This window comes from Anolis carolinensis, chromosome 4 (genome assembly GCF_035594765.1).
Source record: "Anolis carolinensis isolate JA03-04 chromosome 4, rAnoCar3.1.pri, whole genome shotgun sequence".
Classification (NCBI taxonomy): Eukaryota; Metazoa; Chordata; class Lepidosauria; order Squamata; family Dactyloidae; genus Anolis; species Anolis carolinensis.
This window is the reverse complement of record NC_085844.1, coordinates 137,226,445-137,251,665: the sequence shown is the minus strand read 5'-3', so window position 1 is coordinate 137,251,665 and position 25,221 is coordinate 137,226,445. Positions and strand designations below refer to the sequence as shown.

Here is a 25,221-nt window from a genome sequence, read left to right as displayed (position 1 = left end):
TTGCAAATTGACATGTTTTATGTGCACTTATATTTTTGGAAACCAATTAACTTGGTTTAACCATTGAGTACTAACTATAATTTGCTAACGAAGGACTGCGAGATGGTTGTTGTTAAACGTGAGGTTTTGAAAATGTGTCTAATTCCCACCTTTGGATGAACATGTATATTTTCTTTGGCTCCCACATATGAGAGGTCGCTCTGTAGCGATGCAGACATTCCCGAGAGTCACGCCTCTTTTAGTGCATGCTAGTGCACATTTGCTTCACATTCTTCCCCTCTGTGGTTGCATTGGTAAGAAGTGTATTTTCCTGCTTTATTTAATCTTGTATTCTTTTATCTGTGTGGTTTTTTTTTCAAGCTGTCCTATATCTTGCTTTATTTGAGGTGATTGCAGTTAGTGTTCATTTGCCATTCGTGGGCCTGTAGATGCAAAGGGATTAAAAAAAGATATGCATCAACTCTGGAGGCAACATTCCTCAGCCTGTTGAACGTTCCTGCTTGTCCTTTGCTGAGGCGAGGAACTTGTGTGGGGGACTCCTGTGCTCATTGCCAACCTTGCATGCCACAGGCGAGGAGGAACCGTGCTTCCTTTTTCAAGGCTCTAAAATGGGAAGGTGCTCTTAAAATGGCTGCGTGGAGGGCTAAAAATAGTTCCCTGCATGCTGCGTCCTTGAATGTTTGCTCTTGACCCCCACAAACGATGGAACAACTCTCAGCAGATGTCTCATTGGCATTTTTGTCTCTGCTGCCGGACCAACTGTTCTCTTCAATACCTGCTTTGGCATTGTTGGCAAGGCCACCGAAAGAAGCATTAGGCCCTGGGTTTTCAGGCCCTCTCCGGCCTTGGCTCTTTAAACAGTATTTAATACAGGAAAACCCTCTCTGTTTGCAGCTAAAGATTGGTTAGCACTTGTGAGAGAGGCCTATACTATAGGAAGCCTGTCGTAAGTCTCACAAGGGAGGCCTATGTAAAGCTTGCCTCAAGTCTTTAACTCCACAAGATGGAAGGCCCAAACTCTCACAGCAGGCCCCTTCTCAACCGTGATTTAAGTTGAGCTTTGTATAGGTATTTCTCACATGCAGCTTGCCATAAATATTTGGAACTGGAAAGTTGAGGGCGGAAAAAACACATTATAATAATACAAGGCCCTTAGAGGATTTTGTATGTACAGTAGAGTCTCGCTTATCCAACCTTTGCTTATCCAACGTTTAATTACAACATTCACACTGGCCTCCAACAGACAACAGTTCTTTTTCCCACCCTGGATCTTCCACAGATATATAAACCTTCCTTGCTTAGTTTTTTCCAATATACCTCACAACCTCTGGGGATGCCTGCCATAGATGTGGGCGAAACATCAGGAGAGAATGCTTCTGGAACATGGTCATACAGCCCGGAAAACACACAACAACCCTGGAGTTCTCTTAGTTTTGTGTTAGCGAAAAATCTGGCAATAGTGAAAGGTTTCTGAACGCCACACATTTAAATCAATCTGTTAACATCAAGGTGAAGAGTTTACAGTCGACACTGGAGAAAATGCTTCAGTTGTATTCCACAAAAAGGAAACCCACACTGATTAGCAAACCTTGCAAATGCTGATTTATGTTGAGTAAATGTTTGGTTTTTATACCTTTTTATATACCTGAGGTCGTATAAATATCGCAGATGGAAAGGGATGACAAGTGGAAAAAGTTTTAAGAAGCCTTGCTCTAAAGCACCATATCCCATTTGATCTTGGAAGCTGAGTAGGGCCAGCCCTGGTTAGTACTGGTATGTGAAACTAGGCTATATTCCAGAGGAAAGAAGCTGCGAAACCACCCCCAAATATCCTTGCCTATGAAATACATAGGACTACCACAAATCAGCCGGCAAGTCAAAGTCACATTATTTGCTTTATTTAGGCAATCCCTTGTTGACCGAGTATGATGGCCTTCCATGTGTAGTGTCTTGGAGGTGGAAACCATAGAGCCTTATTCTTGATCCGCATGTTCTTCCACAGTGAAGACATCGGTTTCCAGGTGGAAGGCAGTCCTGTTCAAGATTGGCTTGAGGCACCTTCCTCTTGGCACATTTCTCCCATTTGTCCTCTATTCATGCCTCTTCAAATTCCTCAACACTGCTGGTCACAGCTGACTTCCAGTTACAGCACTTAAGGGCCAGGGCTTCCCAGTTCTCGGTGTCTATGCCACAGTTTTTAAGGTTAGCTTTAAACCCATCTTTAAATCTTTTTTCCTGTCCACCAACATTTTGTTTTCTGTTTTTGAGTTGGGAGTATAGTAATTATTTGGGAGACTGTGATCAGGCATTCAGATAACGTGTCCAGTCCAGTGGAGCTGATGATGTTGGAGCATCACTTCAATGCTAGTGGTCTTCACTTCTTCCAGCATGCTGACATTTGTCTGCCTGTCGCCCCAAGAGATTTGCAGGATTTTTCACAGGCAACACTGATGGAATCGTTCTAGGAGTTGAGTGTGACGTCTGTAGACGGTCCATGTTTTGCAAGCGTGTAATAGGGTTGGGAGGACAATAAACAAGCACCTTTGTGTCCCTACGGATGTCCCAATCCTTAAACACACTGCTTCATTCGGAAAAATGTTGCACTCGCAGAGCTCAGGTGGTGTATTTCAGTGTCAATGTTGACTTTTGTGGAGAGGTGGCTGCCAAGTTAGCGGAAATTGTCATCATTTTCTAACATTACACTATTAAGCTGTATTTCTAGCATTGCAGAGGGATTGGCTAGTGACTGCTGGAAGAGCATTTATTTTCTCAAAAGTCACATCTTTACACACATAAGTCTATTGTGAGCCTGGCTGGTGTGCATTTTAATTCTGAGTGAATCAGAAAAGAAAAGAAAAGGGGGGATTTGGGGGTTGTTGTGGCCCAAAGACAAAATACCTCTTGCCACACAGTCTGCTTTTCTGATCTGCTGCATACCATCTTACCCATTTTTCTTGTATAGTTCATTGTAGCTTTTGTACTAATCTCAGAATTGCTCTCTATGAAGAAGGCAAAGACTCTGGTTAAGAAATGTAGGGGATAGATGAGGTGTGACATGAGATAAAAGCATATTATCCCAACTTGAGCCAACTTTTTTACTTTATTATAAAACATCAATACAGTAGAATCTCACTTATCCAGCACTCACTTATCCAACATTCTGGATTATCCAACACATTTTTGTAGCCAATGTTTTCAATACATCGTGATATTTTGGTGCTAAATTCGTAAATACAGTAATTACTACATAGCATCACTGCGTATTGAACTACCTTTTCTGTCAAATTTGTTGTATAACATGATGTTTTGGTGCTTAATTTGTAAAATCATAACCTAATTTGATGTTTAATAGGCTTTTCCTTAATCTCTCCTTATTATCCAACATATTCGCTTATCCAACATTCTGCCGGCCCGTTTACGTTGGATAAGTGAGACTCTACTGTAATTGCAAGTGAAAACGATTTTGAAACTTCATGAAAAACAAGCAGAGGCAAAAATGACTGCATAACAGATGGATTATTTAACTGGATCAGGACAGGGTTCAATAGATATCTTTGGGCACTTAAAAATGGCTTATCATCATAAGTGCCAAGGATCCTAAATACCCTAAAAACACCAGAGCCTGAGAGATCTTGGAAGCTAAGCTGGGTCAGCCCTAGTTAATATTTAGCTGCGGGATTGCCAATGAATATCAGGTGCTGTAGACTGTAGTTCAATGGAAGGAACTGACAAAATCACCTCCTTAAGTATTCCTTGCTTCTGAAAAATTCATAGGGTCACCATAAATCTATAGGTGACTTGAAGGCATGCACACATACAATCTGGAAATGTGGCAGATTCTTAGTAAGTGGCACTGCTCAGTAATATGCATTTATAGACTGGTCTTATACTCCCCCCCCCAATCTTATTTTACTGCCATCAAAGCGAGTGGCCATCCTTTGAGATGGCCTTCGAGAGCATATACCATTAATTAGTAATGTAGCATGTATACAAGGGCTTTGCTTTGTCCTAAGTCAATTGCCAGTCACTTTTCATTGTTTGACTCCAGATTCTTATGTTACAGAAAGGAAGGAACTTCTCTACAACATCCAAAATTTTATAAGCCATTGAAATATCTTCCCACTCCCTTGCATCATCATGTTAAGCCTTTTTATTAGCCATCTCTAATAAAGATGAAGCTCCAACCTGTGAATAATTGTGGTGCCATTTTCTCCACCTTTTCTGAGCCTGCCATTAATTATTATTTATTTAATGAGATGACAAAGCCTGCATGTAGTGTTCCAGATATGGCTGCATTGTGGTTTAATATTAGCTTTGTAGCTGAACTAAAGGATTTATATTTTTAATTGTCAGATATTAATTGATTAACCCTTTGATCAAATGTATAGAAATATGCATATTTATCTAAATAAGAATTTGAATATGTATAGAGAGGGAGATCGAGAGATCCCATTAATATTGAATTTGTACACTGAAGTCCTTCAGCAAAGGAAGAAATTCTAGGTGTGGTCTCCTCTACACAGCTCACTTGTTTTCAAGAGGATTGAGAGTTCACCCTTGGCAAATAAACTTTTATTTTTGTATTTATAACTATTTTTCCATTGGGCCACACACAAGTTTGTATTCTGTCAAGTACTTCTTTCCTTCTCTTAAGAAATATTTTAACCTCGGAATGGTAATGCAGATTAATTTTATTCCAAACAGATATTTTACTAGCTTCTTTTTTCTGTGTCTTTAATAGAGGCTTAATTTGTAGATGTTAATGTTCCTCTTTCTCCCCTGAAAAATATCTTTTGATTTTTACAGGTTGGAAAGCTACTGAAAGTACATAGCAGGCCAAATCAGTTTATGTCTGATCAGCTGGTAAACTTGTTTGTCAGTGGGGTGGCTAGCCCCATCAAAAAATTTCCCCATCCAAATCTCTCATTGCCCTAATCCACAGAAGTATTAGATATATACAGCAGTGTCTCACTTATCCAACCTTCGCTTATCAAACGTTCTGTATTATCCAACACAGTCTGCCTTTTAGTAGTAGTCAGTGTTTTTTAGTCAATATTTTCAATACATTGCAATGTTTGGGTGCTAAATTTGTAAATACAGTAATTACTACATAACGCTACTGTGTACTGAACTGCTTTTTTGTCAGATTTGTTGTAAAACATGATGTGTTGGTGCTTAATTTGTAAAATCATAACATACTTTGGTTTAATAGGCTTTTCCTTAATCCCTCCGTATTATCCAATATTTTCGCTTATCCAACGTTCTGCCGGCCCGTTTATGTTGGATAAGTGAGACTGTACTGTACATTCAAATCTGGCCCTGTATTGTACATCTCTGCTACAGACACATGTGACTCATGAAGCTTTCTATCATGGCTGCTGTCAGTTCCCCTACCTGCCCAGGGTGATCAACAAGTTAGACAAAGAGATATGCATGTGGGTCATTTTCCAACTATGTGTTGTGTTTCTTCATGTCATTTCTGATTTATGACTATCCTAAGGTGAACCTAAGGTTGTCTTTGCAAGATATGTTCAAAAAGGATTTGCCATTGCCTTTGCTCAGAGTCTTAGAGTTTTGAGCTGGTAGTGGGTTCTTAGTAGGCTTTCATGACTGAGGGGATTTTCCACTGGCCTCCTAGTTTTTTGTTTGCACCTATGCGTAGTTTCCACTATACTATGTTGTCTGTCTGAATTTATCTCTGTATAATGTAGCCTGTTGACTTGTGATGTCTCTATGATTTCATAGTGGGAAGGAGAACTCAAAGGTGGTTTGCCATTGACTTCCTATGAAATACATCCTGCAGCATCTGGTATTCTTTAGTGGTCTCCCATCCAAGTACTAACTAGTTTAAATCCAGCAGATTATCTGTATTGTGAATTTAATCTATTCTTATTTGATGATGCCTTAACTGACTAGAACTTTAAAATGCTCTTAACTGATTTTATTAAGTAGATGGGTTTCTGGTTACACACCAAACTAATATATACCCAAAGTACAACAATATGCACTAGTAAATGGTCAATAAACAGATATAAAATATAAACTTATATTGAATGAAGTACAATCAGTACAGAATTTACAATGTAATGTTAATGTTCCATACATCAAAATGAATATATAACTGAACAATGCTTGCTGTATACATAAGTTTTCACTTGTTGAATCAATCAGTTGAACTGAAGAGCACGTAGAATACACGACCGGTTTCGACTTAGTCTTCTTCAGGTGAGTTTATCTGAGAAAATTATATTGAATTAACAGGAGCGTATAACATATCCACATAAATATAATTATAAATCCGATACAAGTACTCAGAATTGTACATTCACATGAAACACACTTTACATTCTTCTCTCAAGTTTATCTTCCATACTCACTATAAGAATTAACAAAGAGTCAGCAGAATATCATAGAAATACATAAATTCACCGACACTGTGGGTATACAGATATGCATATAAACTTTTTAAATTGAAATCTAAAAACTTTTGATTGTGTTATAGCCACTGTTTGTTCCTTTTGTTTAAAACCCATCTTTGAAAAAAAAAACTTGAGAGAAGAATTTATAATTTATAATTATATTTATGTGGATATATTATATGCTTCTGTTAATTCATTATAATTTTCTCAGATAAACTCACCTGAAGAAGACTAAGTTGAAACCGGCCATGCGTTCTACATGCTCTTCAGTTCAACTGATTGATTTAACAAGTGAAAACTTATGTATACAGCAAGCATTGTTCAGTTATATATTCATTTTGATGTATGGAACATTATCATTACATTGTAAATTCTGTACTGATTGTACTTCATTCAACATAACTTTATATTTCTTAACTGATTTTAGGCAGGTTTATCTTGTTTATAGTATTTTATGATATTTATGGTATTGCAATATTGATAGCTCTCTTTAATATTTTTTACAGATAGGAAGCTCTTATCAATAAAATGATGAAACAACTTTGAAAGCCCATTATAGTGTACATTTTATAGAATGCATATAGCTGTCTTTGATGTGGCTTATGATTTCTTGTTTAAATTGTTTTATATCATTTTCCCTCCCCTGCCAATTCCCATTTTATATGAAATATGATATTGTAATTGTACTGATTGTAATCTTATAAATTGTCAATAGGTGGTGATGTAATGTGGTCTACTAAGGGGTTTTGAGAGGGGTTTTCAAGCAAAAAGATTCTGGTTCAAGTTAGTTTACAAAAATGCAAATGAATAATCTTAATTTCTCCCCAGATATCCACCAGTTACCAAGGATCAATATTGCTAAACATTTTAGAAACACAAAAAACCTTCAAGTTTCAAACATTGTTCTTGGAACACAGGAGTAAGCTGCTCAAGCAGCCATCCAGGTTTTGATGGTTTGCAGGTCACAGGCCAGCATAATCAGTGCTGAGGAAAACAAGCAACATCTGGGCCCACCCAATTTGCCACCTCTCCATTAAAATGTATTATTTTTACAAGCTAAATTTGACAATCAAATTGTTCTAATGATTTCAAATTCTATTTTTTTCTGCAATTAAAGTATTTAATTTTTTTTTTTAGTTCTGCCTTACACCAAGACAAAACTGCAGACAAACAACAGAACAGATCCTTTGCACAAGAGAGCTTTCGGTAAGGAGGAGCCCTCATTCAAATTGTGGTAGGCAAAAATTTAAGCCATGCTGCCTGTGGAAAATGCATCCTTAATGCTTCTTTATTTCACTTCTTCCAACGTAATAATGCTCGGGATTAAATGCATTCCACTTTACCTTAACCCTCAGGGTTTGCTAGCTAGTTCAAATGCTGGTGTTTTTACTCAGCCTGCTATACGCGCACAACATGGGAAACTGGCTAGTTGCAGTTTTTCAAGTCACTCCTGACACATTTTTTAAAAAAATTGTTTGCAACTTGAAGATGGTAACATGTCCACATATTTCAAGTTTCTTTCTGATAGAAAGCAACAAGCAATGAAAGGCATGTAATGGTTTAAATAGTTTGGTATGTTTTCCTAAATGTAGCATGTAAATCACATCAGCACATAAATCTACCACACAATAAATGAAACTTCACTCAGCTGATGTGTTGGTGTTACAATTTAATAGTTGATATTGTTCTTAATGAATTAGGAATATCCTACTGTTGTTTAGATCAACAACTGTTTTGGGGATTTTTTTTATAATTACAGACAAGTGGATGTTACCCCTGTGTTTGCATGGGTTCTTCAGTCTTTGTTTGTTTGTTTGTTTGTGTGTACAGACACAGACACACAATTTAACTTGGCCAAGCTTGCAAATAGCTGACACTCAGCTGAAAAGTCAAGGGCCTTGGCAACAACCTGTCAGGATACTTGATTCCACAGACAGTATAGGAGAGATATCAAATGGAAGCATTTGGGAAACCAACCAAGCAACCAACCATACTTTAAGGCTCTTTCCTGTCCTAACAGAAGAGGTAATTTATTGACTAATCCATACATAATATATAGTCTTTTCTATTTTGAAATGTTGTGATCTTTCTGGAATGAAGAATTTGAAGGATTAGCTGGGTGCCTGGAGTTTTGGCTGAATATTCATGAGGCATGGCCTTCGCTGACTGTTCTTCCCACCCCTGCTGTAGCTGAATATCATCTCTTTATTTAGCAGAATGAGAGTTTCTGCATTGCATTAGGAGAGGTAGAAAAACATTGTGTATCAGCTGGACAAGGGAAGGGTGAGGTCTCAGTTGCAGCATTATTCACAAGAAGTATGTTCTGTCTTCATCTGATATTCAAAAGCATAAACGTAGACTAAGCTGTAGGGAAATGCAATACTGAAATAAGGAAACTGTTCCAGGTTCAAACAACTTCAATTAAGAAGTTTTCTTGAAAATATCTCTCATTTCTCATTGGAGTAAAAGTGACAAGTGAGATGATGTGGACCTTTTTGTTGTGTGGATGTGAGATAGGATGATCCGGTGAGTGGTATATGGCTTTAGATCCAGGTTATTTTAAGGACTATATTTCTATGATCATCTGGAGAGAGCCTTCTCTGTGTCCCAGCATCCTCTCAAGCATGTTTGGTGGGAACAAGGGAGAGGACCTTTTCAGTGGCTGCTCCCAGATTCTGGAACTCCCTTCCAAGAGAGACCAGAATGGCCCCATCTCTCTGGCCTTCTGCAAACAGATCAAGACATACCTTTGCTGCCAGGCATTTGTGGGAGGATGAGAGGCAGGCTGCTGATAATGGTGTAGGTGGTATGTGGGAGGGGTAATTTTAAATGTAATTTTAATTGTATTTACAGTATTGTATTTTAATTTTATTTTAACTTTATACCCAAATACTAATACTTATATTTAATTTTTTTTGCATCGGTCCTTTAACACCTGTTAAATTATATTATATCAGTGGGAGTGCTCCAGGTGTTTGTTGATGTTGTGGTGGCAATCGTAGCTCTTACATAAAGCCCTAAACGGTTCTGGTCCTACTTACCTGTCCGAATGCATCTCCTCCTATGAGCCAACAAGAGCCTTAAGATCAGCTGGGGAGGCCCTGTATTCAATTCCACTTCCTTCGCAACTGCGATTTGCTGTGGGCGAGAGACAGGGCCTTCTCAGTGGTGACCCTTCATCTGTGGAACTCCCTCCCCAGTGACATTAGGCAGGCCCCATCTTTTCTCGTTTTTAGAAAAAAACGAAAGACCTGGATTTGTACAAAAGCGTTTGAAGAATAAGTAATTATGGATTTCGACATAGTCTGAAGAAGGATTATGAGAAAGGATTATCGACAAATTGAATTATGCACTTTATATGTTTTTAATTTGTTATACATGTTTTTAATTGCATAACTGTTTAATTGGCTTTAGTTGATGGGATGTGTTTTATTATTATGTTTTATGCGGCATTGAATTTTGCCAGAGTTGTAAGCTGCCTGGAGTCCCCCATGTGGTGAGAAAGGTGGAGTCTAAATGAAGTAAATACACTGTTTCTCTGAAAATAAGACATCCCCAGAAAATAAGACCTAGTAGAGGTTTTGTTGAATTGCTAAATATGAGGCCTCCCTTGAAAGTAAGACCTAGTAAAGTTTTTCTTTGGAAGCATGCAGGATCGGTAAATGTACATACCATAGATTGTTGTACATGGAAATAAAGGTAGTAATAAGAAATAATAATAATATAATAACTTTATTCTTGTATCCCACCTCCATCTCCCAGAAGGGACTCAGGGCAGCTTGCACAGGCACAAGCCCAACAACAACATAAATTTACATAGGAACAGAAATTTAAACAGTAATTTAAAAACAGTATAGCAATAAAATATAATATAGAAATTCTTGAAAGGATTCACAGTTTGGTTATGCTGGTTTGTCATGACAACTACTGTACCGTAGATAATAAATGTTCATTTTTAAAAAATTCAACCATGAATGTGAATTCTTCTTTGTGGAAAAATAAGACATCCCCTGAAAATAAGACCTAGCACATCTTTGGGAGCAAAAATTAATATAAGACACTGTCTTGTTTTCGGGGAAACAGGGTAATAATAAATAATACATTCATATGTGGTGGCACTGCCCTCAAGACTTCTAGTTTTGGTGTAAAGTGTTCATTGAGTTAGGGAGAACCCCTGGCTAATTTATAGCATCTATCTCCCTTTGAGTATTTCAGCCCTGTTTATAGATGCTAACAAATCAGTTACACAAAAAGTGGATCTGTTGTTGCTGTTCAGAAGTATGACTGATTATTGTACAAAATTGAAGAGATTAAAATTATCTGCTCAAATTTAAATCCAAGGGACACACATTGTAGAACAATTTTTATGTTAATACCTTCAGAAATTATGATGGATACTATTAATTTTTTACACCCTTTGGCAGTCATTTCTGTTTAAAGCTGGTAGCAGTTCAGAGGAAATTCAGTACACTAACTCCTCATATAAATGTATGAAAGGATCTGGTGCATTAACAATTAGCTTATATACATACGTAACCTTTTTATAGAGTGATGTGGGAAAAAAACCATTAATATGAGTTTTGCATGGAAAGTTTTTATTTTTCCTTGTATATATTGAAATTGTCTTTTTATTGGTTTCTTAGAAGGTCAGAAGGCAGTAGGGGAGGAAATTAAGCAAGTATATGGGGGTAGGTAGACGGCATGAGATTTACAGCAGCGGATGCAGGGGTGGGAGTCATGGCATAGGTACAGGGTGAAGCATGTTGGAAGAGGAGAGGGGAGGGAGAAATGGGTTCAGGACTGGAGCAAAGAAAGGAGGTTCTGTATGGCAAAAGGACAGGGAAGGAAGGGTGGTAGGAGGTACAGCATTAGCGTGCAGGGAGGAAAGCATGGCTGAGGTACAAGGTAAGGCAGGGACACTAGTAGGATGTCTTAACTCTCATTTTTTGAAAGTGGATTAAACAATGAAAGGATCAAAGATGAACAGTGCAGTGGCAGAATGCAAGCACTTACTTGTCTTGAGGCAGCCAATTGCTGGATGCTACTCTAACGTATCCCAGAGAAGATAAATAAAGTCTTATTGTAGTAGGTGCTAGATCGGGGTGTCAAAATCATTTTCACTGAGTGCTACATCACCCTTACAGCCTTCAAAGGGTCATTTGTAATTTTAACACTGCACAAATGTAACTATGTTGCCCTGGCACTGGACGCCTCGTGGGCAACATAATATGACATGGCAGACTGGATTTGGCCCATGGGCCTTGAGTTTGACACATGTGTGCTAGATGTAAGATTTTCTTTTTGGAAAGTGGGTTCACCCAATTTTTGAACAAAATTATACATAACTAAAAGGGTAAGTCCACTTGGAAGGCTAATGATATGACATGGCAGACTGGATTTGGCCCACAGGCCTTGTGTTTGACACTTGTGTGATAGTCTTCAAACTTTGATAGACTGTTGACTTGGAATACTGTCACATTCAGCAAAGTATTAATGCACTGGATTGGTGTGAAAGTTAATGTAAATTAAGCTAAATTTACTCCAGTTATAATAGAATATTCTTAATACTACTATTTGACCCAACTTCCCTTAGTATTTTTTTCTAACTGTCAGGTAGTAGAGTTATTTTTGGATGCTTCCCAGTTATATCATGGATCTCTTTCTTGTTCGTTTGTGTTTTGCCACAAATAAAAGACAGACAACGATAAAACCATAACGAAGGTCTGATAACGCCACAGGAGTTGCCTATGTATGAGAAAATGTTATTGGTTTTTTAACATATATTTTTTATCTTTTATTAGTGCTGTTTCTCACTCTTCTTCGTATATGTGCATGTACCTTCCAAGTTGTATGTCGACAAAAAAGGCTAAATTATTTGTTTTAAAAATATTATTGTGAAGATATTCTAAGGCTGTGTAACCTGGATACTACATAGTCTCTTCAAGGTTTTATAAAAATTATAAATCCAAACAGTACTGAAATTTCACTATGAAGAACATTATATAAATATGTGGTTTATGAGAGGGGAAAACTCAACTTTCATTGCCCTCTACTATAGAAATGACAGTATGAAACTTGAAGGGATCATGTATAATGATCATGTAGAAAGTGAATTTCTGTAACTTGGTTATGAGACAAGTAACATCTGCTGAAATTTCCTCTTCTAAACAAGTATTAATGATAAACGAGCCCCTTCCGTTTTCACACAGGCAGCCTGTTCCACTTCTTTCTCCTGGCCTAAAATGGGAGGGAAAGGGAACTGTATCTCAGTCCCTCAAATCTGGGTATTTAATTGGTATGCTGTTCTAATTTGCATATAATGCAAATTACACACATTTGTTGCTTTCCCCCCTTATAACTGCATTTTAGCATTCCTCCCATTTTTATGCTAACCATCAATCTGAGAAAACCAGTACAGTGTAACAAGTGCCGAAACAGGAAGAGCTAAGTTCAAATCCCTGCTTGATCGTGCATTACTGGGTGACCTTGGCCATTATAACCTTTCAGCAAATCTAATTTACAGGATTTTGTGGGAACCAAAACTCTGTTCAGCTTAGAGTTGCCATAAGTTGAAGCAACTTGAAGGCACACAACAACAGTAAAAGGAGCAGAACCACTGGATCTTAATGGAATGTGGGCACATGGAACTCAGTTGTAGATACTGGATGGATACAAACTTCTTGGACTTTATTTACTGAATATATGTTTGCTTTTTCCAGCTGAAGGAATCTGAAGCCAGTTCAATATTTGGGGACCAGACTGGTGTAATTTTTCTTTTAAAAAAATTCCATGTGTTCATTGGTAATATCGATGGGAAAACTATTTTAGGTTAGTAGAGGCTGGTAATCCATACTAAAAACTGGAATAAAACACCAATAATATAATAGTGTTTATTTTGGAATGGCATTTTGTGAATGGGGGGTGGCATTCTTGAGAGGGTCACGCGTGCTAGAGATCACAGCAAACCGTATATTTTATCTTTGAAATCTAAGTTCTGGGCTCCTCAAAGAGAAAGCAAGTCAATGTACACTAAAAAGCGATGGCTTATTTTGGAACTGTTACGATCTGTCATGTACAATAAATCTGTTTTAGTTGGAGGATTATCAATCTGATAGACTGTAACAGCTCTGTCAGTTCCTTCTGATACGGCATGTCCAGCAACAAACTAGTGAGCCAAATTCTTTTGCTCAACCTTTTCCTATAATTTTTGAAAGTGGATGAAGTAATAAACTTTCCTTGTAGTGACTTCACTAGATTGAAAATAATTCCATTTCTTAAGAGTAGTGATTGATATCAAGACTTTGTAGAAAGATTGCAAATGTTAATTTAACCTATGTCTATTGTATAGTCTAGAAGGGGGCTGCCATTCCTTTTCCTTATTGTTGTTGGTTCACCTACTCTATCATAATGAAAAGTTCATGTGCTGGTGAGGTGAGAGATAAGTAGCCTTCATAATCCTTGTGTTCAAAATATGTTGGATGGCAACTATCATTGAGTTTTTTGTTGGGAGGCACAAGTATGTTATGACACAGAGTTTGGAAAGCTCTGTTCTAGATTTTCATTATCCACATGGTTGCTCCCTTATACAGAAATGGGATCTTTTTTCTTACATGCAAAAACCTGCCTGCCGCCTTAATTGGATTTCGTCCTTTCTACCAATTGTATCTCTGATATGGGAACTGAGCCAGATTGAAAGATAACAAAGATAGAGAACATAACAAAAGTAAGGTGTGTTGTCGAAGGCTTTCATGGCCGGGATCACAGGATTGTTGTATGTTTTTCGGGCTGTATGGCCATGTTCCAGAAGTATTATCTCCTGATGTTTCGCCCACATCTATGGCAGGCATCCTCAGAGGTTGTGAGGTGAGGTTGTGGGAGTAAGGTGGCGGAAGGGATGGGATTTGTCCATGTCCCTTGTCTGTACATCCTACATGTGAATTAGTCAGACGTGAGGATAAAATGCATGTAGCTGCCTTAACATGTGTATTTTGGCCATGTACTTGCAGACTAATATAATAAATAGCTGTAAAAGTGTCTGAATACAGAAGTCAGTGGAGTAGAATGTTATTGTCTCACTTTCCACAACAGTGTCTCAGCTGGCTTTTTGTAAAATGATAGAAGTGGTATATCAGGGCAATGGTAATGGCTAAAACTGGCTTATTTTGTTCTCGGATTTACCTAGAAATGAGTTGCAATGCAGAATTATGCATATGAGTTGCAGTGTTCCATTAGGTGCAGATGCAGAAACGTAACATCTCTCATCAGTATCCACATTACTCAAGTGAATGGGTGGCATATAATATAAGGAAGCAGTTCTTAAACTGCGGTCTGTGGCTCCCTAGGGGCCACGTTGTTCTTTGTCCATACAGAAAGTATGTGATGGCTTGAAGAAATGTTAAAAGCCTTGACAGTTAAAAAAGATGAAGAAAGAAAGATGATCAGTCACACATTGATTTCAAAGAGCAGGAATCTTGCAAGCGATAGACATAATTTGTACAAAGTTCTTTCAAACTGTTAAAAAAAGTTGCTGCTGTTTTAACAGTTTGCTACTCTGCGTATGGCGTGAATTACTCTGATTGGCTGAGATAAAGAATATGGCATTTCTTGCTACTGTATAGCAGCACAGAACTCTGGTGTTGTCCATGTTGTGCCTCCACATTCTTGGAATGTCTGTTGATTCCCAGAATTCTGTAGTTGCGTTGAGAATGTTCTTGAAGAAATTCTTATATTAAAAGGAAGACTGTGCTTCCTCGGGGAGATAGAGCGGTATACAAATAAAGTTTTATTTATATTTATTTATGTGCTTGTTGGAAGACAGAATCAGTGTGAGTGTTCAGATGGACTCTGGAATTATAATTGTGCATGATTGAAAATTATTCTTTCTTCAGTTTCTGTAAATAAACATGGTTATTGTTGTGTAAAGTGACTTTTTGATGTTATGGTAGTGAATTTTATAATAACACCTTTTGGTTGAGCCTATTTTGGGTAGGATCTCTGACTGAATTTTAAATATAAAAGTACTGATGTTGATGTTTATCCTGTTCAAAACAAATGCACTTCTTTTGCAATGTGTATACATAGTAGAAATATTACAGTTTAACACTGCTTTAACTGCGATGGCTACATTCTACAGAATCCCAGGATTCTTAGTTTGGTAAGGCACCAGCATTCTTTGGCATAGAAAGCCAAAGATCTTGCAAAATTATAAATCCTGGAATTCCATAGGATGGAACTAGGGCATTTAAAGTGATGTCAAACTGCTAAAACTCAACAGTGTGGATATACCCATAGTAATTTTTAAAAGTTCAACCATTATAGCAAGAAGCATCTTTGAACTGGCTTCATGTTGAGTAGCATCCCATTTGCATCTGAGATTATTTGAGGCTGGATCTACATTACCCTATATCCCAGGATCTGATCTCAGATTATCTGATTATCCCAGTGTAGACTCATATAATACAGTTCAAAACATAATCTGGCATTCAGATCCTGAGGTATAGGGCAGTGTAGTTCCAGCCTAAGTCAGGGGACACATCTACATTGCCCATTTAATGCATCTTCAAACTAATAATGAAGAAAGTAGTTTAACTGTGGTTATTACAATGGAAATCCCTGAACCAGTTTGAGGCCCAAATAGTGTTTACAGATGTATACACAGATCAAAGAACTTTGCTAAACTTTATTTGACTGTAGAGCTCAAATGCAAGTGAAGTGGGGTGGGATTGCAGGAAAATTATTTTAGGCTTATGCTACTGTATGTAACCTCAATCTCACTTTCTTTATAACATCTGGGGTTGCTGAACTTCAAATAGAAGAGATACTTGATTCAATACCTCAGTGAGTTTCCTGTTTTCTCTACTAGTATGAGAGATTTTAAGGACCATTTTAAAGATTTTAGGATTGCATTTTGAAAGCAGAAAAGTGTGAACTAAATTTGTAAACCGAAAAACTACAGCTATACTATTTTTTTAAAGTTGGAAGATGGACTGTTTTTGACTGTCGCTCACTTTTACTCTCTTTTAATGGTGGTGGGTCCATGAGAAAGCCTTTCCTTGAGATTTTAACTCTTGGGCAGGCTCATATAAGAATATGTTTTCTCCAAATAGGATTGTGCAATAAGATAGCACTGCTTCTACCCTATAGATCATAGGTTTCCAAACATTTCATGTTTGTTGGTGACACAGTTTTAAAAGATGTGCATCATTTCACTAGCAAACCAGAGGTCAGACCAAGCCCTTATACAAAATATAAAAACATGCATGAATTGTAATAATGAAAGGTTCTGGGGATACAACATATCTCCTGAAAACATTTCGTTTATAGTGATTTATTGCTTATTTAAAGTCAAAGAGGTGTCATTAAGTTCTCACGGCACATGTACATACTTCAGTCAACACATTGTGTGGCAGTATACAGTTTGGAAAGCTCTGCTATAGATACTCTCAAAGCAGAATAGAAGAACAATTAAGTTTCTTCTTTCAATCATTTAGCTTTTGGGGTCAGTACAGTTTCTAGGAGAGGAAAAGATGAAAGTCACATAAATGTGCTGATTTTTTTATTTTGACTTATTTTATATTTATTTTAATTTTAAAATCAGCTTCCTTACAATAGGTTATATATGGGATTTTCATCCCAATCCTACCGTGAGACCACAGCAGACAAGAATCTGGGGATACTTTGTTGGATCTACATTGTAGAACGAATGCAGTTTGATACCACATTAATTACCGTGGTCTGATGTTATAGAATCATGGGAGCTGTAGTTTGTCAGTTTCTGTGGCCTCTCTGCCAAAGAGTTCTCATGCCTTGTCAAAGTACAACTCCCAGAATTCCAAAGCATTGGGCCATGGTGGTTAAAGTAGTATCAGACTGCATTCATTTTACAGTGTAAATGCAGCCTTTTAACTGCTGTCCATAATTTTCTATCATGTAGTGTTAGACCTCTTAAGCAATGCTGAACTTAGGAAGCATTATATTGTGTGTATATGTGTCTTCAAGTTGCCTGCTGACTTGGGGTAACTATATCAATTTCATAGAATTTTCTTAAGCAATGAATACTCAGAGCTATGACACCTGGCATTATAATAGCATAACGGATTATTCCAGTGGTGGAGATCTTTTTCATTCAGCCACAATGTGTAGTATTATGCAGGCTGGCATTCACAGTCATGCTTGCCCAGCACTTTATCAGGCATCCACCCATCCTTCCTGTCCTTCCAGTTATGGCCTCACATCTCACTTGCACTGACCCTTGACCCTATTTGGCTCCTTTCTTTATTTTTTGCCTTTCTCATATATATACCATCCCAGGCTTAAGATACAGCAGCATAAGCACAGGAAGGTAATATCCAACTTTTGTTCAATCAATTTTTGTGCATTTATGCAAGTTCCTATGCTTGCATTTTTGTTTGTTTGTTGTACCTCTGTTTGATCTACATGTTGCCTGCTGTAGTTTGGTAACTCATCCATATTTTCCATACCCATAATGAGTGCCTTGACATGGCACTCATAGAGAAACCCTTTGGAGTTTGGGATTATGATACTGATTTGAAAGAAAAGAAATTCAGACATAGACAACAATGAAATAACAAAGTGGTATTATTTACAAAATTTCACAGGAGTGAGGGATAGGGTTGCTAATGGGATAGTAAAAAAAAAAAAGGCCTTGTCTGCTTCTGGACCTTTAAACAAGTTTTTGATATGCAGAAATCAACAGGTAAAGTGTTTCACAGCATCTAAACCATTTCACCCACTAGCAGAACCTACTGCTCAAATACATTAGTTGAAAAAAAAAAGACACTTTTTGAATGGGAGACTCTGGTGAATTGTAAAGATTGGGAACTTGTTTCTATACACACATTTTTTCTCTGTGATTGCGGCTCTAACAATTTTTTTTCTGTGTCCCCAAATCTAGGGAAGAATCCAGGGATGCATTGCCGACTTTCATATGGATTGTCGTATAGCTTGCTGTGATTGGTAGAAGAAGAGGTCAAACATTTTTGTGCTGCTGTTTGGTTCAAGCTTAAGGTAAATACTAGCATCAATTTCACAAATAAGTGATTAACTTTAAGTAAGTCACAGGACTTAGATTTCAGTTGAATTCCAGCTAGGCCAGAGACATAATTGGGCAACTCCTCCCATTGCTAGTTAGCTAGTTACACTATTATTTATTCTTGGATAAAAAGCCCCCTTGATGATAGTTTCACAACCAATGTGGGAATTAGAAGTTGAGGAATAGAGTCAGCAGCTTGGGAAATAATAGTCCTGAAATATATTAGTCATATATTGTGCCCCCAATAAACAGTTATCAGGGGCTCCTGGGAGTATTATTTTAAATTCTTTTTTTTCTGGTTAAGGATAGTTTAAAAACAATTCAGCAACACCTCTTGGGTATCTACAAAAGAGGTGGTTTGGATGCAAAGATGGGTACCAAGGAAGTCACAACATTTCACTGATTTCAATATTTTCAAGACCCAATTTCATCCATCCCAAAAAGCAGCTACATTCCATGGCAGTGGATGGAGGGGAAAATACAAGGATTAATGGGAAAAAATGAAGATTTTTAATACAGAGATTATTTTAGATGGCAATTAGATATATCAAAAATCAAGATTTAAATACATAGAATGTTAAGCTAGGACAAAGAAAGTCTTTGGTAGAATTCCTTTGGAACTGGATGGAATGGCTGTAAGATGGGAATACTATTTACCTATGTATTCTTCTCGTAACTTTATTGTAACACCACACTGCCATGCTTTGAGAAGTCAAGTGAGCAAGGAGGAGATCTTCCAATCCTCTCAGTGTATCCTTAGATGTTAAGATTTAATTTAATATTTAATGCATTAATATTTGTGATTACTGAACAAAGTTATGGCAGCTGTTTTGTCTTAACTGACTCAGAAATTGTGAGCTCCCCACCTGGCTTTAGTTGACTATGACCACAAGTAAAGCCTCAGTGAACACTGTGGGGCTTATTTCTAAATAAGGTCGTAATGTAGGGTTTTTGTCCTAATATTGGAGTGAGTTCTACTGAACTCAGAATTACATCTAGGTTAGAACAGGGAGGTGGGGGCACAAAACAAAATAGAGAAATTAGTGAGGAAAATCCTTCTTTTATTCATCCAAACCTTTTTTCAATTTGCAGAAAAATGAAAAAAAAAAGTTTGGTGGGGAATAAGTGAAATTTGCAATATGATGATGTTTATGTATTACAGAATGAATCCGGTTCTTGCTACTGTGTCTTGGATAACACTTCTTCTATCTAAACAGTACCTATTCTATTTACTTCAACATTTCTAGTTTCCATTACCAAGGAAGATACAGGTGTAAATGTATTATATTACCCATTAATCTGCTGCATTCTTGCTTTGGTGTTACATATTTACCATTATGCTTGTGCAAAACAAGACATTTGTACATCTGAGACTACAGTTCTAGCTTCAATTACCTGTGGAAAAAAATCTAGCAATAGAGTAGGTTTTCTCAATGAGAATGAATAGGATTTTTTTTTAAAAAAAAGAAAAGCATTTGGAATATATCTACTCTAAAAGCCTTGAGAAACTGCTCATTAGATTTCATGAATGTGCTATACAGGTATGGTTTGTAACCTGTTTTTTACCCCCTTTCAATATATTTTCTTAACACAGAATATCAACCCCCCCTCCCCCCCAATCTACACTGCCCATTTAATGCTTCAAACTGTAGTGGGCAAACCCCTACAAAAGCATCTGGTTACAGAATTTCCTATGTTGTCATCTGCATAACAAAACTGCTTTTTTCAATACCAGTTTGAAACTGCATTAAATGATTAGTGTAGATTGGGCCTAAGTCTAAACTCAAGATTTGAAACTCTGTAGAGCATGAAATATCCATTTAAAGTTGATCTTTGGTGGTTGTTAAATATGAAAGAAGGGAGGAAATAAATACACGAAGAACACATTTTATGATATTCATATAGGAATATTTCAGAACAACAACAACATCTGAACATCGAACATTATTTGTTAATTTTCATTAATTAATTAATGAGAAGCCTAGTGCTTCATTTCTCTTTTTTTAAAGGCTTGTTACATCAAATTTGATTAAGATGAAACTTGCATTCTGAGTTCTAGATCTTTTATTTTTCAAATTGTTTCTTTACTTATTTTTAAGTTAAACAAGAGCAGGGATTAATTTTTACACAAGAATGTGTAAAAATCAATACTTTCATAGCTTTTAATAGTTCCAGAAAATCTGATTGTTAGCGAGCCCAGAAATTTGGAAGGGACTGTTCCTTGAATTGCAATTTCAGAGTGCCATTCATAGATATTTCTATTTTAACTGTAAAAGTTTATAACATTTCATCAAGATTTTGTGGACCCCCTGTGTGGACACTATGAACCCTTCAGGCTCTGCGGTTCAGAGGTTAAGAACAGAGTCCTCTCCGTGTGGCTGATGCCTGATAAAGGGGGATTAGGAGGGCAGTTATGATTGTGACAATAATATACAGTCGTAACTATGCAAGAATTCATAGATACAGAACAGTTATAGATGCATAACTCTAGATTTAGGATTGATAAGAAAGTAAATATTGCATACATTCTTTTCAAAATTATTTTTCTTCTATTCAGAAACATCTTTTTCCTCTGTAGCTTCACCATTTCTGGTAATTTTACAATTGGACATAGGGTACAGCTGCTGGAAAAGCACCACTAGGCACAGGGATCATCACAGCTTTAGTCAAAATAATGAAAAAACAGTTGTCTTAGGCTTCTCTCAGTGCAGGCAACAATGCTTGAAAGGCAAGAAACCAACAACAGAAGATGTGTATATATGATTTAACTGATTATGTATTGTAGTCGGATGTATTTGTATTAATATTATATGTTGTATGCCACTTTGAATCCTTCTCACGGGAGAAAAGCGGGATAGAAATGAAATAATAATAATAATAGTAATAATAATAATAATGTGTACTCATTTCGTTTGGGATGAGTAGAACGATGGGTGTTGCTTTGCTTCCCCAGTGGCACCTTTTCTGACTCCTGGCTCCAGGAGTGTGACTGAGCTACCACCAGTTCTGGAATGGCACTCTAGTCTCTACAGCAAAAGGTGGGAAGGCTACTCAGACAATACATTGCTGAGTTGCAAAGGAATGGCTTTAAGATCTCTCTCTTTGAGATCAAAAGTAAAGCTAAGGTTTGGGTGGCTAAATGTTTTGCTGGGTAAGAGGATGCATTAGACTATTGTGGCCCACAAATGCTGTTGGTCATAGGCTCTGTATTGTGTTTGCTAGAATCCTTGAAGAGTACTCCTTTGGTATATTGCAAGGTAAACATCAAGAGATTTGTCAGCATGACCCCTGGGGCCCATCAAATCTGAATGGATGGCTGGGGAGAAGGGAGGGAACTTGGCTGTGTTTGTGTCCTGAGCATTGGAAGCACCCAGGAGCAATGAATTCTGAAAGCCAGGGCAAGGTCAAAGGTAGGACCTCCCCTGTGTCCCATTTTGCAATGACTAGAAGATATGATCAGTGCTAGATGCTTTAAAAGAACATTTGCTGGCCCTTGATTATTCCTGGTTATTGAAATGGCCTTCTCCACATATGCCATAAATCATAGAATCATAGAGTTAGAAGAGACCTCACGGGCCATCCAGTCCAACGCCCTGTAAGAAGCAGGAAAATCTCATTCAAAGCACCCCCGACAGATGGCCATCCAGCCTCTGCTTAAAAGCCTCCAAAGAAGGAGCCTCCACACAGTCTGGGGGCGAGAGTTCCACTGCTGAACAGCTCTCACAGTGAGGAAGTTCTTCCTGATGTTCAGGTGGAATCTCCTTTCCTTTAGTTTGAAGCCATTGTTCTGCGTCCTAGTCTGCAGGGCAGCAGCAACAAGCTTGTTCCTCCCTCCCTATGACTTCCCCTCACATATTTGTACATGGCTATCACATCTCCTCTCATCCTTCTCTTCTGCAGGCTAAACATGCCCAGCTCTTTAAGCCGCTCCTCATAGGGCTTGTTCTCCAGACCCTTAACTATTTTAGTCACCCTCCTCTGGACGTTTTCCAGCTTGTCAACATCTCCAACTGCGGTGCCCAGAATTGGACACAGTATTCTAGGTGTGATCTGACCAAGACAGAATAGAGGGGGGTAGCATGACTTCCCTGGATCTAGACGCTATACCCCTATTTGTGCAAGCTAAAATCCCATTGACCTTTTTATCATGAGGGGAAGACCTAAATGAAAGTCAATACAAGCCATTACATTTACTTTAGGAATTACTGACCCTTCACTAATTTCTCCCTCCTTTTTTTAAACTTTCAGAGCTACACGTTATATATGAGACCTGGAAGACATGTTGTAATGGCCCTGAAATTGCACTGAAGAAGCACCTCATCCCTTTCAAATTTCCTGGTGTTACTAGTCTCTTGTGGTTGGTTGTTTTCCACAGTGAGTGGGCTGCTTGTTATATCTGGTCTCTTCTTCGTTAAACATACAAATAAACAACAAATATGTCTGATCCTGGCTCTCATCAAGACACTAATATTAAGCCAGGCCTGTTGGGAAAAAACAACAGTCAAGATGACTCTCAGCCCTCGGTCAATTTGGAAAGGAGAAACAAAAGTGGGATAATAAGTGAACCTTTGAACAAAAGTCTTAAGAAGTCCCGACCACTCTCCCACTACTCTACTTTTGGTAGCACCAGCTCATTAAGTGAACATTCAGAGAAAGGTGCCCCCATAGCCAATGGCAATGAAGCACCCATGGATAAAAGCAATTCTACCTCAAAGCACAAAAACATCGTTGACATGCTGGGCAAAACCGATCTTTCTGCAGAAGGACAGAGCATCTTGCAACAGTTTGCTCAGTCAACGGAGCTTCTCAAAAGAGTTGTCCAGGAGCACATTCCCTTGCCTAATGACCATGGGACGGGCATCTCAGACATGGAAGCTGTCTCAGCTGCTGAGGCAATGAACAGCCCATCTGATTTTCCTTACCTGGGGGCTTTTCCTATCAACCCTGGTCTTTTCATTATGACCCCTGCTGGCGTATTTCTGGCAGAGAGCGCACTCCATATGGCTGGCTTAGCAGAGTACCCAATGCAGAATGAATTGGCATCTGCCATCAATTCAGGGAAAAAGAAACGGAAACGATGTGGCATGTGCCCTCCTTGCAGAAGACGGATAAACTGTGAGCAGTGCAGCAGTTGTAGAAATCGTAAAACTGGGCACCAGATTTGCAAATTCCGAAAATGTGAGGAACTTAAAAAGAAGCCTTCTGCTGCACTGGAGGTAAATGGTTTTGGTCAAGCAGCTTAATAGCAGCTCCTCTGTATGGAACCACAGTACTGATTTATAAGGACTTGATGTGGAAGTGTCAGGGTTTTGTATCTGTCACCAGTTCCTACACTCCAGTCTTCTTATACATAACACATATACGAGTTGTTATTAATAATGGGAAAAGCAGTTGCCTCAAATTGGCCTTCTTTCATGAGATGCAACGAGTAGCTCTCTTAAGTCCTTTTGTTGACTTTTCAAACAGCTGATAAAGTGGTCAGCCTAGTGTCTGAACTATGCCATCTCAGACTCCATCTGGGGCTTCATATGATTAAATACTTTTCTACAGGGGTGGGGAATATCCCTGCACATGCAAAACAGCATTTCGATGCAGCTTCACCTAAATTTCCTCTTAACGATGCTCATTTTCTGTTTAATAGTTACAATGCTGTATATACTGCTTTGGAAAATTCAGAATGATTCGCATTTGTTACCTTGTTGTAATGCTGTCTGTTGTAATTGCTACTCTCTGAGGTTGTTCAATATTATTTCCAAATTGCAGATGGAGGACTGAATTAGAGAGTGAAAGTCATTAGCATTTGAAACTGAGACTTTCTGATTTATAGTTTGGTTATTTAGGTTGCAGTCCTGTATCTCTTTCTTGGGGTTAATCCTCACTGAACTCTATTGGACTTAGATTTCAGCAGAGGTACACAGGATTGCAACGTCGGCGACTGCGCCATACTAAGATTCAACATGTTAGGTGTGTGTGCATTTTTCTTCATTGTAGAGTCTTGGAAGTCAGAACTGGTATAGTACTGATACAGGTATACCACTTCAGATGCTGTTGGTGACAACTAAGCCCCAAATGCCGCTTTCTTTCAGAAGGCTAGCCATTAATTTACATCAAACTTTTAGGAAATGAATTTTGCTTACTTCAACCTTGATCACTTTTTTGTATTGCTATTCGGCATGATGTATAAGACAGCATGGCCTCTCCAGAAATCAGAATTTGCTGAACTCAGAAAGCCTTTCTAGTGATATTCACCAGCCACTTATGATTGTTGACTGTTTTAGACTTGAATTAAAGTTGCTTTGGCTTGAGTTAAAGTCACTGGTCTGTGACTCTCCCAAGATTACAGACAGTTCTTTCCTAGACAATTTATTCAAGATCCTTTTAATTCAATATGCAAGAGATTGATCCTAAGAACTGCATGCAAAATATGTGCTCTATAGGTCTTGATCCATTTAGCCATTGGTGTTAGTTAATAATCATATTTCTGTGATCTAGAGCACTCCATTATAGTTTGTAAGACTCGAAATGCTACTTGAATGTTTTGAAACATATCTTCCTATTGAGCAAAGAGCATGTGGAAAATTAATGTAATTGACTAGGGCATTACCATTACCATTACCATCTTCATGAAGAGGTGACCCCACTTTAAATTGAATGAGATTTTCTTTCCCAGAAACTTCTTTGAGAAGAGTAATGGTTTATCTTCGCAGAGACATTGCCTTGACTTTGTCTGATAGCTGAGATTCCTTAAAA

At 37.9% G+C, this 25,221-nt stretch overlaps 1 protein-coding gene across 3 annotated transcripts in view; it reads left to right on the top strand.

Moving 5' to 3' along the window:
* cxxc5 (CXXC finger protein 5) overlaps positions 1 to 25,221 on the top strand; it is a 97,744-nt gene that overhangs the window by 57,387 nt on the left and 15,136 nt on the right. For 2 of the 3 annotated variants that reach the window (XM_062977894.1, XM_008109061.3), the window contains exons 2-3: positions 18,334 to 18,446; positions 22,720 to 23,687. In XM_062977894.1, the coding sequence (XP_062833964.1) occupies positions 22,908 to 23,687 (780 nt within the window). In that variant the 5' untranslated portion in view covers positions 18,334 to 18,446; positions 22,720 to 22,907. Of the gene's footprint in view, positions 1 to 7,556; positions 7,626 to 18,333; positions 18,447 to 22,719; positions 23,688 to 25,221 lie in introns of all 3 variants that reach the window. The other variant, XM_008109057.3, reaches the window with a different exon arrangement.